The 14,354-nt window shown below is 41.7% G+C and overlaps 1 protein-coding gene across 1 annotated transcript in view; it reads right to left on the bottom strand.

The window, feature by feature from the left end:
• Nucleotides 1–7,503, bottom strand: part of gask1a (golgi associated kinase 1A) — a 28,484-nt gene extending 20,981 nt beyond the window's left edge. Inside the window, exon 1 of the mRNA XM_062398390.1 lies at nt 7,045–7,503. Within this exon, the coding sequence (XP_062254374.1) occupies nt 7,045–7,326 (282 nt within the window). The 5' untranslated portion in view covers nt 7,327–7,503. The remainder of the gene's footprint in view (nt 1–7,044) is intronic.
• Nucleotides 7,504–14,354: the final 6,851 nt, after the last annotated feature.

Consider the following 14,354-nt stretch of genomic DNA (forward strand, 5'->3'; position numbering starts at 1 on the left):
ACAGAAGAAGTCATATAAAATGATGGCAGAACTCTGAAGAAGATTTAAAATTCCAAAAAATGCAAATAGAGGCAAGAGGAAATAAGAGGATAACAGTGAGAACAAAATAACCAAGGATAAAATATAATTTTATATCACTTCAGTAATGTAGCAGCAATTTATGACAGGAGCCTGATCAGCCTCTCATGCTTCATTCTGTGTTTTGAATGTTATAACACATCACTTGATGTTTGTTTACACTGGGCGTCCACAATGCTGCAGAGATACTGTATCCAGTATGACCAAGTGCCCACAAAAGAGACTTCTGGAAATGCTGCTGCTCCTATTTTCATTTAAAAATGCTGGAGTGGTATTTTAGTCAGGACAGACAGACAAAGAGACTTGTGGAAACAATGAGGCCCAGGTTCTCCTCCTGATTAGGTCTTATCAGTCAGAACAGTGATGGATGCAGGAGCATGCTTCAAACACAAACAGTATACTGGCAGTAACAGTTCCACCCCATCGCTTGTCCGAGAAAAGAAATCCCTGCTCTTACTTTTCATCATTACTGTTCCTCATTCAAAGTATCTTTAACAACTAAAAAAACAACATCTGTTTTCTGTTTACAACAGCACGCAAATGACCAGAGTGCTTGAATGGTTATGAGATGTGTTTTTTCAGGTGTGTTAGTATGGACAGAGGTTATTTCTGACACAGCTAAAATGTTCGTCTGGATGGAGATTATTAGTGTGGAGTTAACCACAGGCAAGAAACTAACTGGACTCCCCCTGCCCTCTCTGGAAGAGACTTGCAGATCTCCCTGCCTCGGCCGGGCCAGCAGCAGCAGCAGCAGCGTTGTTAAGTATCTCAGGCCTGTCATCATCTCTTCTCTCCACCACCTTCTTAGAGGACCACTACAGAACCTTAAAGAGTCACACTTTGAGGCTTAAAAAAAGGCTTTTACCCCAGTGACTGTGACGGTCACTGACCTGAACTCCACATAACCTTGTCCTCCCACCAACAGCCCCACAACAATAGCATCACACTCCACACCAGACAACTTAAATCTGGAATAGTATTTCTGTACAATTAGGAAATGTGAATGTGAAGTATGTTTTTCTGCTAAAAACATTGTTGTAGTGTATAATGGTAGTTTTTGATAAGCATTAATAAAAAAAAAAAAAAACACTAGGAAACTGTTACAAGATGAACAAGACATAAAACATTAATAAATGATTCAGTAGGATCAGAACTAGGAGAAAGCACACCTATAAAAATAGGTCATTAGTTGAGATTTAAGAGAGAGAATGAGTTTATCAGACACATATGGAGATTGTTCCGCAGAGTGAGAGCCTTGACAGAAGAGGCCCGGTCTCCTCTGGTCCTCAGCCTGGTATGTGGGATGGTGAGCTGGGCACTGAGGACCTCAGGTTATGACCAGGGTACGTATGGTGTCAGTTCTTAGGTACAAGTCCAAAATGGACTTAAGTCAGAAAAAAAACTTCAAATCAATTCAAAAAACTACTGGAAGCCAATGAAGTGAAGCTTAACTCAGAGTATCATGCTCTCTTCTAGCAGATTGGGTGAGCAGTCTAGCTTTTGGACAAGCTGTAATTTAAGTAATTTAAGGGTTTTCTGAGGTGCACTACAAATTATGTTGTGCGACAGTGTGCGATCACAATCACAAAAATTGACAGAACATTCTATTCTGCTCTATTGAATCAGGCCTGCCCCACTGACCTTTTGACTTTTATAAAACACAAACACACCCAACCAACCCTGTCACATGGATTAACGTGTTGACTAATTTAAGGCGAGTCCTGTTCCATTTTGTCTTTGGGGGAATATTTAGTTAGTTAAAAACAAAAGAGCTCAAGACAAATATTCCCTCCTGCTCACAGTGTCGAATAAATCTAACTCTGAAGTGCAAAAGCTTTGTTAAGAAGCTTTGCTCTGAATGAATAGACAATATATTTGATTTCCCTTTGGAAAAGGAATAAAGGAAGCAGTGCGTTCTGATCTGTGTGCGTGGAATGACGCCCAGACATCAGATCACTTTCTGAAAGTAATTACTTTCCCTGCTCCATATGTGTGCAGTGGGCGTGCACCCATGCTCAAATCAGTTCTCCAATGCACATTCCAGAGAGGAGGGCCCTGCATGACAGGGAACATTTCTTCAAAGGAGCGGCAGGCTACCAAGGTTAACTTTTCAGAATCATTCGCTAACGCAAAGAGAACTTTTATATCTACTTAAATCTAACTGTGCTCTTATTTACTGCTGGTAGAAAATATGGGTCCTCCTACTTCATATCCTCTCAGTTCACCTGGTGCTGAAGGACACCACCAAAGCTGCCAGAACCAACCTCTACATATAGAGGGTCAGGGGCAGTGCAGGTAACCTCTCACGCTTTATTGGGTTTGGAATCAACAGAAAGAAGCTGCGTCTTAATTCAGGGGCTCCATCCTTCGGAGGCTGCATTGGAAAACAGATTGCGACGTGACTAGGCTGTCCCATTTCAGAGCCTCCTTCAAATGCAGCCGACAAATGTGTCCTTCCATTCCAGAGAAACAAAGGCTCCAACGGTTGGACTCTTCTCTGAACAAGGATTCACTGCACCTAAAAGAGGTATTGGCACCAGTAAGCGACTAGAACTCTCGCTTCAACCAACAACCAATATTACAAATGCTTAAAAATTCAAAGGGCATTCAAACTTTTTTGACGTGTCCGACTGCAGCTCTGTTGCTAGGCAACAGCAACAAGGGTGAGAGGCGCTTGAGAGCCCGATCACTCAAATTCTCTGTAGACCACAGAGTCTAATTACAGTTCAGCCTTCGCAGTCTACAGAGCCCACGAAGGAGGGAGTCTTTGTGGGCCGGGTACACCATGTCCTTTGCAAGATGCAGACCCTGAATTGAGACACAGCAAAAGACATGAGCCAACCTAGAAAGAGAGGCCATGTGTCATATCTACCACAGGAACCTTCTTCAGAACTTGCCTAAGAGGTTTTTTTTTATGATTTTAATATAGAGAGCGGATACACTGCACACAAAACGATTTGTCACCTATACCAAAGAGGTCACCTCTGCTTGTTGGTTGATTGGTCTGTAAGCAAGATTATTCAAAAACTACTGGACAGATTACCACGAAACTTAAGCTGCTTTCAATGACGCAATGAATCTTCGCAGTTCCACCGAATTTTCTCAAGAGCAGGTGCATGTTAGAACACAAATGTCCAAGTGAAGCGCTCCGAAGTTTCTGCAGACCCCCCCCTCCTTGCCTTCCTCCTTAATATTTTGTTAAGTCAATAAATATAAGGTATTTATTTAGAATCACAAGTGAATTTAACAATTTATCTGCCGCATGTTTGATCTGGTGAAATATCGGAGAGAACTCGGAGAGAAATCCCCCTGTGGGCGGAAATAAAGTTCATAATGGTCAGTTGTAGTAAATGTGGTCAGTTACTTGTGTACAGGTATAAAACGTGATGGGATGGTGACACCACAGACGAGGCCACCTCTTACCACCTCCACCGAGAGGCTTTCTGAGGGAATCTCTGAGAAACTCTCTCTAAGAGACCCCTGTCCCCTGCCTCTTGTTTGACTTGATCTCATCTTGTCACTCCCCTTCCCTGGCTCTGCTTCCTGTTCCCCTGTCCTCCTTTGACTTTGCACTTCCTTCTCACACAAGACCAGCTGCAGGAACAACCCTCACAGATGTCACTTTTATGGTTTGGTGACGAACCTGGTTGTTTAACTTTGCAAACACACAGCTATTATGGTTTCTCTGTGCCTGAGACAGGAAAGAAAGAAAGAGTTATATTTTGTCTGAGCACTGTTTTTACTAGTCTATCCTTGTCTGTTATATAATGGGATGGTGGACCACAGTGGCTGAACACCCATCAGGCATCATTAAGCGAATGGGTTTAAAGACTGTTCTGTTCTAACACGTCCACTCTTAAGCCACCGCTGATTACTTACCGCTGGGTTCTGCCACTCACTTCAGCCTTTATGTGTCAGTCTGTTTATTCTGTGAACACGACCCTCTCTATCTTCCCCCCCCACCTGTCTTCCTCTCTCACACTTGAAAGGTACACACCTCCTCACAGAGACGAGCAGCAGATAGGAGCCGGGTCCCTCTCTGAGCTGTAATTGGTTGAGCGGGACGCAAAGTGCTCCTGAAGTCCCTGAAAGTCAACAATTAAATGACACATGACTTATACAGTAAGAAGGTGTTCTGAGCCAGTGAAGAAGCTTGCTACCACTAATGCAAGCTCAACTGCCCATCATCTATGTGACCTTTGACCTTCACCTTACAGCAGTCCCTTAGGAGTCTTGTGAGGAAGTGCTGCTGTTGGAGCTTGACTTATCTTTCTCTGAGGCAGAGGCTCCTACTTGTTGCTTTAGAAAGAGATGAATCATGTTGACTAATTCTGTATTGAAGGCACGTTGAAATGGAAATACATTTTCCAAGGTCCAACCTTGTGTTTAGATTTTTCATTTATTCATATTCTACATATATCTTTACAAGAAGACATTTATATACCATCAACTTTGTTTCTTCCTGTAAATGCTTGAATATGTTTGATGACTCAGGGTCATGAGATACATTTACCATCATTATCCGTTAGCTAGTGGAAGCAGGTAGCAGAACAATATTTTTTTTGTGAGAGTTGAGTGTTTGACTTACAGCAGAAAAAAGTCTTTGTTCACAGTTTCAAATGACTTATTGAGATACTTCAGAAGAGCTGTGTTCCATTCATGTCAGCCTGCATCCCAGTATTGTGAAACACTTAATGGAACTGAGCATAGCTTTAAGGTTACCAATTAGGGCTGACCTGGTTTATTTGACCGTAGCCATGGAAATGAACGTGTAAATCAGTGTTTGAATACTTATTATTACCAAATATTAAGTTATTAAGAAAATGAGAATCACTGATTCAACATTATTCAGTCATAATAAATTATTATTGGTTATGGACATTGACAAATTTAGAAATCACAACAATAACACATTCCAAATTGTGAAAAGTAAAGTAAAGTAACAGTTGAGACATGATTGATGTATAGCACCACCAGTACACTAAGAAACAAGGTTAGCATGGCAGAACTATTCAAAAAGATACTTCTATTGAACATTGGTGGATCCCTGGGTCCTTGAGTCACCTAGTCAGACATATTTGTGGTGTTTTTAAGAGAGGGCGAAAGTCAAAAGAGACACAGAGTAAGAGAAAAGTGGAAGCTGGTTGACTCACCCTGGAGCCCCAAACCACACTGCTTTCAAAATGTGAGGGAGAGTGTGTGTGTGGATAAGCTCAGCTGATATAAACTCGGTCAGTTAAAGCACGTCTGCCCTCTATTTCTCTTTTGCTCCCACGCACACAGACACGGACGTGGAACAAAGGATCAAGAGAGCACAGCTGAGAACACAATGAGCGGCAGCAGGGCAGCGGTCCCTGGTGCTTAACATACAAAGACTGACTATTGGCTTCGGAGGGTTTTACGTGTCCGGCAGTGAATTCCAATGTGGGCACCAGAGCTGAAGAACAGCAGCAGTTTGACCTGAGATCTGAGCAAGACTGCACTGACTGTTGGCAACAAAGGTAACTGAAAGGGAAAGGTGGAAGAGAAGAGAAGAGAAGAGAAGAGAAGAGAAGAGAAGAGAAGAGAAGAGAAGAGAAGAGAAGAGAAGAGAAGAGAAGAGAAGAGAGTATCCCTCTATGTGACAGATCAAACCAGGAGCCTGTCTGCTCTACACATGGAACCAATTTGAAATGTGAGACTGTGGGGACTGCATGAAAGACGGACGATCACCCAGCAGCAGATCGGAGAACAGTGTTTGGACTTGCCAACCAAGATATTTTCAAAGCTTACCTCTTCACAAGCAGCTGAATATAGGCTACAGTGATTTATTTATATTGTATCATTGCAATACTACTATATCATATAGAGCAGTGCAGTGATGGGGGGGGCGGGGGGTGTATTTCATTCCATTATGCTGCATAGAAATAAAATATTATAGACTGTAAGTTTGCCACAATAGATTATTTTCATTATAAATTCATCTGCACCCCCCCCCCCTCCCCAGCTAGATTAGTCAGAATTATGTAAGTTGTCCAGAACTCTTTCCTTTCATATTCTTTTTGTCTACTTTGTCCAACCAACTGTCCAAAACCTAAACATCCTCAATGTCAAGTGATTATAAACAGTGAAAATCAGCACAATATTGACATCCCAGACAAAAAACGCTACATGAACATCTGCAACGAGTTCAGCATCAGTAACACATAATACTTCCAGTTACTGTAAACACTTTCACTGTGGTGTATATTTGGCTTTGGGGGTCCTGCCCAAGTCAGGAACCACCCTAGATAGCATACAGATGTGGGCCACTTCAGGCAATGCTGCAGCACTTCTGGTCCTCTTGTGATGTGAGTCTAAAGTTTCCCAGTTGTAAAATAGCAAATGCAGCCTAAACATAACAAAATTAATTGTGGCCTTTTTTGGGCAAACATGAAGGGCTCTAGGCAAGGTGTGATCTGGATGTGAAACTAAAGTGGTCCATGTGGTAAATGGTGAATTTTGCCCGAGTAACACAAACTAAATTCAGACCACATTTGGCCCTTTTGGTTTACATGCAGTACTGCTATGGATACATTTTGACATATGACTTATGAACATAAGTCATCATTCTGACTTTTTGTTTAATAAATTAATAAATTACATTCAACTTTTTACCTCCTAGATATAAGTTTAAAAAAAAGTTTAAATAAAGGCTGAGTTTTCTCAAATGTTTTCTTTCAGTGGTGGGAATGTTCTTCCATATATTCTCAGGCGAGTTATACTAATATCAGTGAGAAGAAAAATAATAATCGTATCAAATGAGCTCACCCGTGATAAATGTCTGGTTCTGGTAAAGTAAGACAGGGAGAAGACTGGCGCTGGAGTGTTTCCACAGAACAGCTGATAACTGCTTACTCAGCATCTATCAACTCAAACCAAACTTTTCCCTCCCTGTGTGTGTGTGTGCTCTCCTCTGCAGCCTGTCAACATGCAGCCCAGTCTTACCATGGTCCTCTCCTCTGCAGCCTCTGTGACCCGCTCATCTATCGCTGCCACATCTCTGCACACCGCCGGACAGCCGCTGGACAGCCGCTGGTCCTGAAGCTGCAGCCGCGGGACACTCGCGGCTTTAGTTTGAAAATCCGCCGGCAGCTGACGAAGAGACGCCGCTTTTAGGTTCTCGGAGGTTAACAAAGTGTCACAGGTGAGAGCAGCACAGATCAATACTCGGTCAGGTTGTCTGCTGCACAGAGCACATTGATCTGCAGACTGTGGTGAACCCAGCATTCCTCCTTCTCCTCCTTCTCCTCCTCCTTCTTCTCCTCCTCCGCCTCTCCCGGGAACGCGTAGCTCCACGCGAGCGTCTGGGAAAAGTTCATTTCAAAATAAAGGTCTCTGCGCGTTCGGGAGGAAGAAGGTGATTGTGCAGTGAAACTCGAGAGGAGTCCTGACCCCGTGGACAAAAAAGTTTTGCAGCACAAGCTCAGATAATCGAATAATCGATAGGATATGTTAGGAGAGGAAGTAAGTGAACATCTCTGCACAGCTGCATGGACAATATAAATACATATTTATTTATATTTGTTCATATTGGAGAGCAAATCTGATTATGCAATGCAAAACAATTATTTACACTCAAGCACGCGAATAAGAGAAACAAACAATGAATACACATATCACCTATATATATATATACGTTTTGATCTTATATTTAGATCTTATATCTATCTATCTATCCATCTATTTACCATTTACAGTTACTGATCCTCCACCCACAATAGGTGAACATATATTCATGTATAAACCCTTCATGTTTAAAAATACTTTATATCAAAGCATATTTCAGGTGCAAATTTTGTATCAGTAGGTTCCAGCTGTTGTTCCTTAACCCCATTGTACTGCTTCAATCCAAACTGGTTCAATTGACACACACTGCAGTGGAAATCAGGAGGAAACCAGCCAGCCAACTGAACACCAGTTACACAGCTTTGTGGTTCAGAGGTGCGGATGCCTTCAAAGCAGATTACATAAATGTAAACATTTATTTTGATGTCAATAACACTTCAAAAGTGGCAGAAAAGGCCAGAGTGGGCATAGGGTGTTCCTGTATGTCAGGTATTTTTAATGGAAAAGGGTTTTCTCTGTTTTTATTGATGTGTTTTTTTTAAGTTTGATACTTCCTGTCTATCAAATGTTTTCTTTTTATGGGACTAATTCCCCACTGAAATGAATTTGATCTTGAACCTCACCCTCATACCCAGATAGTGTCTAGACTTGTCTCATGCTTCTCATTAAATCCACCAATGAGCTTATATTTTCATTGGTGTTCATCTGTCTCTTATGTAGCAGGATCACGCAATAACTATGAAACCGATCTCCGTGTCATTTTGCAAAGGGTGTGGCATGACCCGAGGAAGAACCCATTCAACCTTGGGGTGGAGGATCTTTCTTTACTTTCTGTAAAATGGAGAGATAGGGTGTTCCAGCATTGGTGGAGGTGTGTGGGAATTGATATTTGTGGATGTGTGGAGAAGGATTGAGAAGCTGATAATCCACGGAGGATCTGGGTGGAGAGAGCAACCCCTCCCTCAGCTCTGGGTTGTGCTTTGGCAAGGTCCAGAACCCCCAACTCCTACAGATCCAACAGATCAGCCTGTGGGTTTTACTGGGCATCTTCCAGCTGTCAGTTTATGTTTTCAGACATGTACATCACCCCAGGACATTCTCTGCATTTGTATATCATGTGGATAAAGATTTACATTTTATTTAGCTGATCAATATTTCACCTTGCCTTGATGACCTCAGCTGCATTTCATGAACCGACAGGATAAAATAATGGTTTTCTTCTTTATGAGCAGCAGATTATTAAGGTTTCATAAAAATAGAGCGAGCACACTGTTCTGACCTTTGTAGAAGGTTTAGGGTGCCCTCTTGTGTTTATCAAGGCTCTCAGCCTGTTTCCCTTTCCTTCCCTTCAGAAACAAACCTTGCAGATATGGGTGGACCTCAGGCCGGCAGGAGAAGAAAACAAGCCACTATTTAAACACATGCTGATATAAGCAGCAGAACACACATCCCCCTTTCTGAAAGATTTATGAGGTGTTATGTTAGTGTGAAGAACAGAGGTTCCCTCACATACTCGCAAGGCTGTGTCCCAGTTTCATATAAACAATGAATTTCAAGCAGGCTCTGTATACATTCAGACACGAAAGATGAATAAAGATCTCCACACAGTAAATCCACTTGTTCTTTTAGGGGCGCTTTTACTCTACCCGACTGTCCCACATTGCAATGCACAAAGTAAATAAAGGGGCACGCTATCAACTGCTGGTAAAACACCCGAATCCCTTTCCTGCCATTAGAAACAATAATAATTATCAAAGCTGCAAGCAGAATAAGCACTGACACATGCTCCAGAAATGCAACACTTGTGAGAATTGCTGGTTTTCTCACTAGCAGTGTACAGTCTCAACTTTAGTGCCGTTAGATCATGTACGTTGTTATTTGGCGCTGTACAAATCAAATTCAATTCCATCATTGTTATGTGATATGTCACATGGTTCCTGCAGATCTTCATAACTGTGACTTTGTCTTCTCCATCTCCCTCAACTCTTGGAGTTTTTAAATCTTTTAATGTCTTGGTGATAAAAGTAGCAACATGGATCTCGCAGCAAAGGTAGCGGAGTTAAATATGAGCTGTTCAATGGAGTTTGGCGACGGCAGGTGATGAGCAGAGGGAAATTAAGGATTTAAATATATTATAATCATGATTTAGTTAAGCTCTTTTGTTAAGGTGAACTAAACACACATGAGCGCAGATAACAAATTACTGAAAACTTTGAACAAGTCACAATTCAAGACTGACCCCAATGAGACAAAACTCACCAAGTAGACAGAGAGAATGGATCCATCATCAGCATCTATGTTCACATTCGTAGTGCTCTGTACTCTCAAGTACAGCACAATGCATTGTTCTCCAGGGTGAACACTGAGCTGGAAATGATCTTTCAGACTGAAAGAGATGTTTTTATCTTACTCTTCGTCGAAGACAGCCCTGAGAGTTCTTGTCCAGTGAAGAGCAGTTCAAATAGAGCAGCTGTGTAAACAGTGCTTGAAAACCGATGAAGAATCTTCTCCCCAGAAACAAACAACACTATTGTAGAGACTCTGACATCAAAGGGGGAGAGAGAGGCCTCAGCTCAGAGACTCCTCATCTCCGAAGTGTCCAAGAGGAAATGAAAAACATCTTTTCAGGTCTGTCAGATGTGCTACATTTATTTATAATCTATGAAGTTAAGAACTGAATTATTTGTGGAAAATACATTCAATTACATCAATTTGTGCACAAGCAACTAGGGCCATAAAGGAGCCACAATTTAGACAGAGGCACCAATTATATTTACAACATTCATGCACAGTCCCTGATTCAGTAAGGTGCAAATCAAGTCTCTCCTTGTTTACTGTTAGCTCTGTAGCTTTGAGCAAAGCCAGGCGTCATTATACATACTTGTGTTGTTCAAAACAGCTTAGAAAATAGAGATTCTCAACACGTTGTCATATTCATTGTTAGCATTAACAAGACAGGGGCACTTCAGGGGCCAATTAGATTATTATTAAAAGAAAATTGTGCTAATATGTAAGAAAGAAAAAAATAATGAAGTAGCCATCCTTCAGCTGCAGAATGTAAAATTTGGAGCCATGCACTTTGTGCTTCATTGTAAACAACAGCCAGATTCGACCATCTTCTGCTGACTGCAGGTACAGGGCATTTATAAATGACTCTGTTTCATTGAAAAACACTGAAATTAAAACAGTTAAGGGCCAACAAGACCAAGACCCAGTTAAAACGATTATTAGAATGGATATTTTGTGCGATTTCCAGCACTTTAAGGTCCTCAGAAATGGGTTGAACGATGAAGAGAAATATAAGGTTTTGGGAAAAAAAGATAGAAATATAAATGTTATGTGGGTGTCACTGTTATGTGTGTGTCATGTGTATGTATGACAATAAACCAAGAGAGAGACAGGAGCTGAGCTTCTGATTAAATGATTAAAGGGACTGATTGCTTATTGTCAGGTCCTGATGGGACAAGTTCCTTAGCAGTTGAAGAATTTAATTTGACTGACCCCTGGCGGCACAGTGTAACAACCGCTCGTCTCTCCAGTAGCTGTTCTCTCATCCCATAGAAAGTAATAGACACAAACTTGGTTTCTTTCAAATAAATTTACTTTGTTTAATTCCTCTATTTTGGATAAATATAGTACAATTGAACATATACGTAAATTATAACACTCAATACAAACAATAAAAGTGTTTTGAGGGCTTCAGTCGGCACCATTCAATGCTCAGGCCGAACAACAGAGGGATATTAAGGTAAAGAATGTCAAAAGAACATTTTATGGTAAAAAATAAATTCCCAAAAGTGGAAGTGCAAAGACCTCTCAAATAATAACTGCAGGACTCTAAGAAAAGCATATTTACCAATGTACACCGTGTGTGCAGGAAAAAAGCAGTTAGATGTGTTAAAGAACTGTGGCCAGTAGGGGGCATTGTTGATATGTATATATAACACGAACTCGTTCACCAAGATCAAGTTGTGCCATAAAATTATATTGATAAAAATCCAGGCTCACATAAAGAGCGCATCACTGTACATGTGCTACTAGAAACCAGACTGCAGCTCCATGCAGATGTTCACACCTCAGGTTCAATTTAAAGGGACAGAAAGAAAGATTTCATCTCATTATAACTTAGGTTAAGATGTTTTATTGCTTTGATAGGTTTGGGGAAACCCCAGCCAGGCCCTTTACATCCCTGACCGTTGGTTGATCTCTCTTTTTGTCCAGCTGTCACTTACTCTCCTTTTTCATTACTTTGCTATCCCAATCTTTAAGTAATGTTCACCGTTCTACAATCCTACTGCGCTTAGAACTATATGTGGCCCGAATCCATTTGTGTGAGTCCAGTCTGAGTCTCATCCAAGGGCCTGCAACAATAACTGTGTTTCAGTGACTTCGGCATCATTCATTACTGTCCATTCAGCAGTCAGAGGAGCCCAAATATACTTGGCCATCTATAATCTGTTCAAAAGGCAAACCTCGTCTTTAATTTTGTCAAACATAAACTTAACTTGCTCCATGTTTGATTCTCTGTCATGTTTGTCCAGGCCCTCACTTGTTCCTTCGGCCCAAAGTTTTCCATACAGCTGCATGTTCAACCTCTGCCGCTGCCCATCTTCAGTGTATTGGCAGCTTCACCTTGTGCTGCGTGTGTGCTGAAAACACACACGCTGCCTTGCTTTGCATTCTGCTGCTTTTTTGCACTACAATCCTGGGCTCCACTGAGAAAAGGTGCACACTCCGGAGATATACATCACATCCATCATTAAAGTAAAGTCTTTACATGCTGTTAAAGTGTGAAAACCGTTTCAAATACAACTTTTTTCTATATCAAAGCCTAAATCATGTAAAACCTTTGAACACAAATAACCAACCTGAGCCTCATAGTCAACTTCTTAAGACAAATGGACACCTGTGTCCTTGCTGGGCTCTTCATTAGTTGTTTATAACAGTAATAACCAGTTAGCTCAAACCTAATCCTACCATTACACCGGCTAATGGTAGCCACAGAAGCTGTATCTACCTTTAATACCACAAATATCCATCCCATGTGTATCATACTGTAGTTTGCATGTTATTTCCTGGCCTGACAGTGGAGGTGACCTGAGCGGCACCGGAGCTAACTCCACAGAGGAGGCCTGGAGGCGCACGCCACTGATCCGTCTGCATGAGATGTGCACCACTAGAGCGCACCACTCATGAGAGAAGCAGTGAACTCAGACCTGTCACGAAATGATCCTAATCCATGAAAGTGTGTGTGTAAAGAAACACGGCCGTGTGGGGAAAAAAAGAGAACGTGGGAGGAAAAAGAGAAAATGTGTGTCAGAAACAATGTGAAAGCACAAAGCTTGGTTTATCAAGCTCATCTGGTCTTTGACCTTTTTCGGCCTCTCCGCCTACCCACTCATTCCTGATGTACGGCATCACTGTCCCTCTGTACAATCAGCCGCTTCATCTCACTCTGCTGACCTCTGACACCTCACCCTGACCCCTTGCCACGCGACCCCTACAGCTCATACTCTTTGACATTTCAGCTGAATATAAGATCTGTCAAACAGCAGAGTGCATGTCCAGATAAGTGGCGTAGTGTGCGTGCACAGTGCACACATGCATGCTCATTTGTTCTGCATTAGTCCATTCTGCTCGACTGGCTTCGTGGAAGACAGACAGAGAATACTTCCAAACCGCAGAGAGGCAAATAAAAGAGGATATTTCCCTGCCACACAGCGAGAGCCTTGTTCTCTGGCAGAATTCCTCTGACTTTACACTACTGTACATTATCAGCTTTTTGGAATGCCCCATCAAGCTGCACCACGATTCAGAGCATATTCATTTGTATTGTGCCATACTTGTGGCTTCATTCGTTCAAGTACAAGAAGGAGCGGACACAGAGATTGCTGTATTTCAGACAAGTCCAGTTAAATCATCGCTTAGGGAGGAACTGTGGTGAAACTCTTGTTCTAGGAGCATTGTGCAATCTCTTCTTCTTCTCCCCCTGACTGCTCTTTGTTGGTATTTGATACCAGAAAACTTGAACATGTAAGGAACACACTGCTGTGATTATATGACTGTCTTGTTGCAGAATCCACAGCTGGTCAGGAGCAGTTTCGTTAGAATCTGCAGAAACTCCCAGAGCACACAGACCATAAACCTGCAAGAGTCACAGTTAGAGATAACAAATGGGGCCTTGTTTTGCAAGGCATTTTTGCGCCATTATCAGATAAGTTCCCGTTTACTTTTAATCAGATGGGATAAGATATTGTATTGCTTTGAAAGGTCTGGGGAAACCCCGGCCAGGCCCTTTACACCCCTGACCGTTGGTTCCATTCCCTTTTGTCCAGCTGTCACTTACTCTCCTTTTTTATCACTTTGCTGTTGTTCAACGTTTCTCTTACAGCTCTGAATCCATTTGAACCAAAGGCTTCAAATGGATTGTACCAAAGCACAACCTTTTCCACTACAAGTGCATGAAATGGAAAATAATACTATTTACTGATACAATATAAATATAAGCTTTGTTGTCCTCTGGTAAACTACAGTTGAAGACGTATATGGGGATGACGACTAAAGAGGGACGAGGGTCATTAAGGAGATATGGGTTCTCTGCAGAGGGTCTTTTAATTTGAAAAGAAACATATACTGTAGAAGGTGTAGACACGTGGTGAAAAAGAGAAAGAGACGATAGTTTCAACAAG

Source organism: Platichthys flesus, chromosome 11 (genome assembly GCF_949316205.1).
Source record: "Platichthys flesus chromosome 11, fPlaFle2.1, whole genome shotgun sequence".
NCBI classification, from domain to species: Eukaryota; Metazoa; Chordata; class Actinopteri; order Pleuronectiformes; family Pleuronectidae; genus Platichthys; species Platichthys flesus.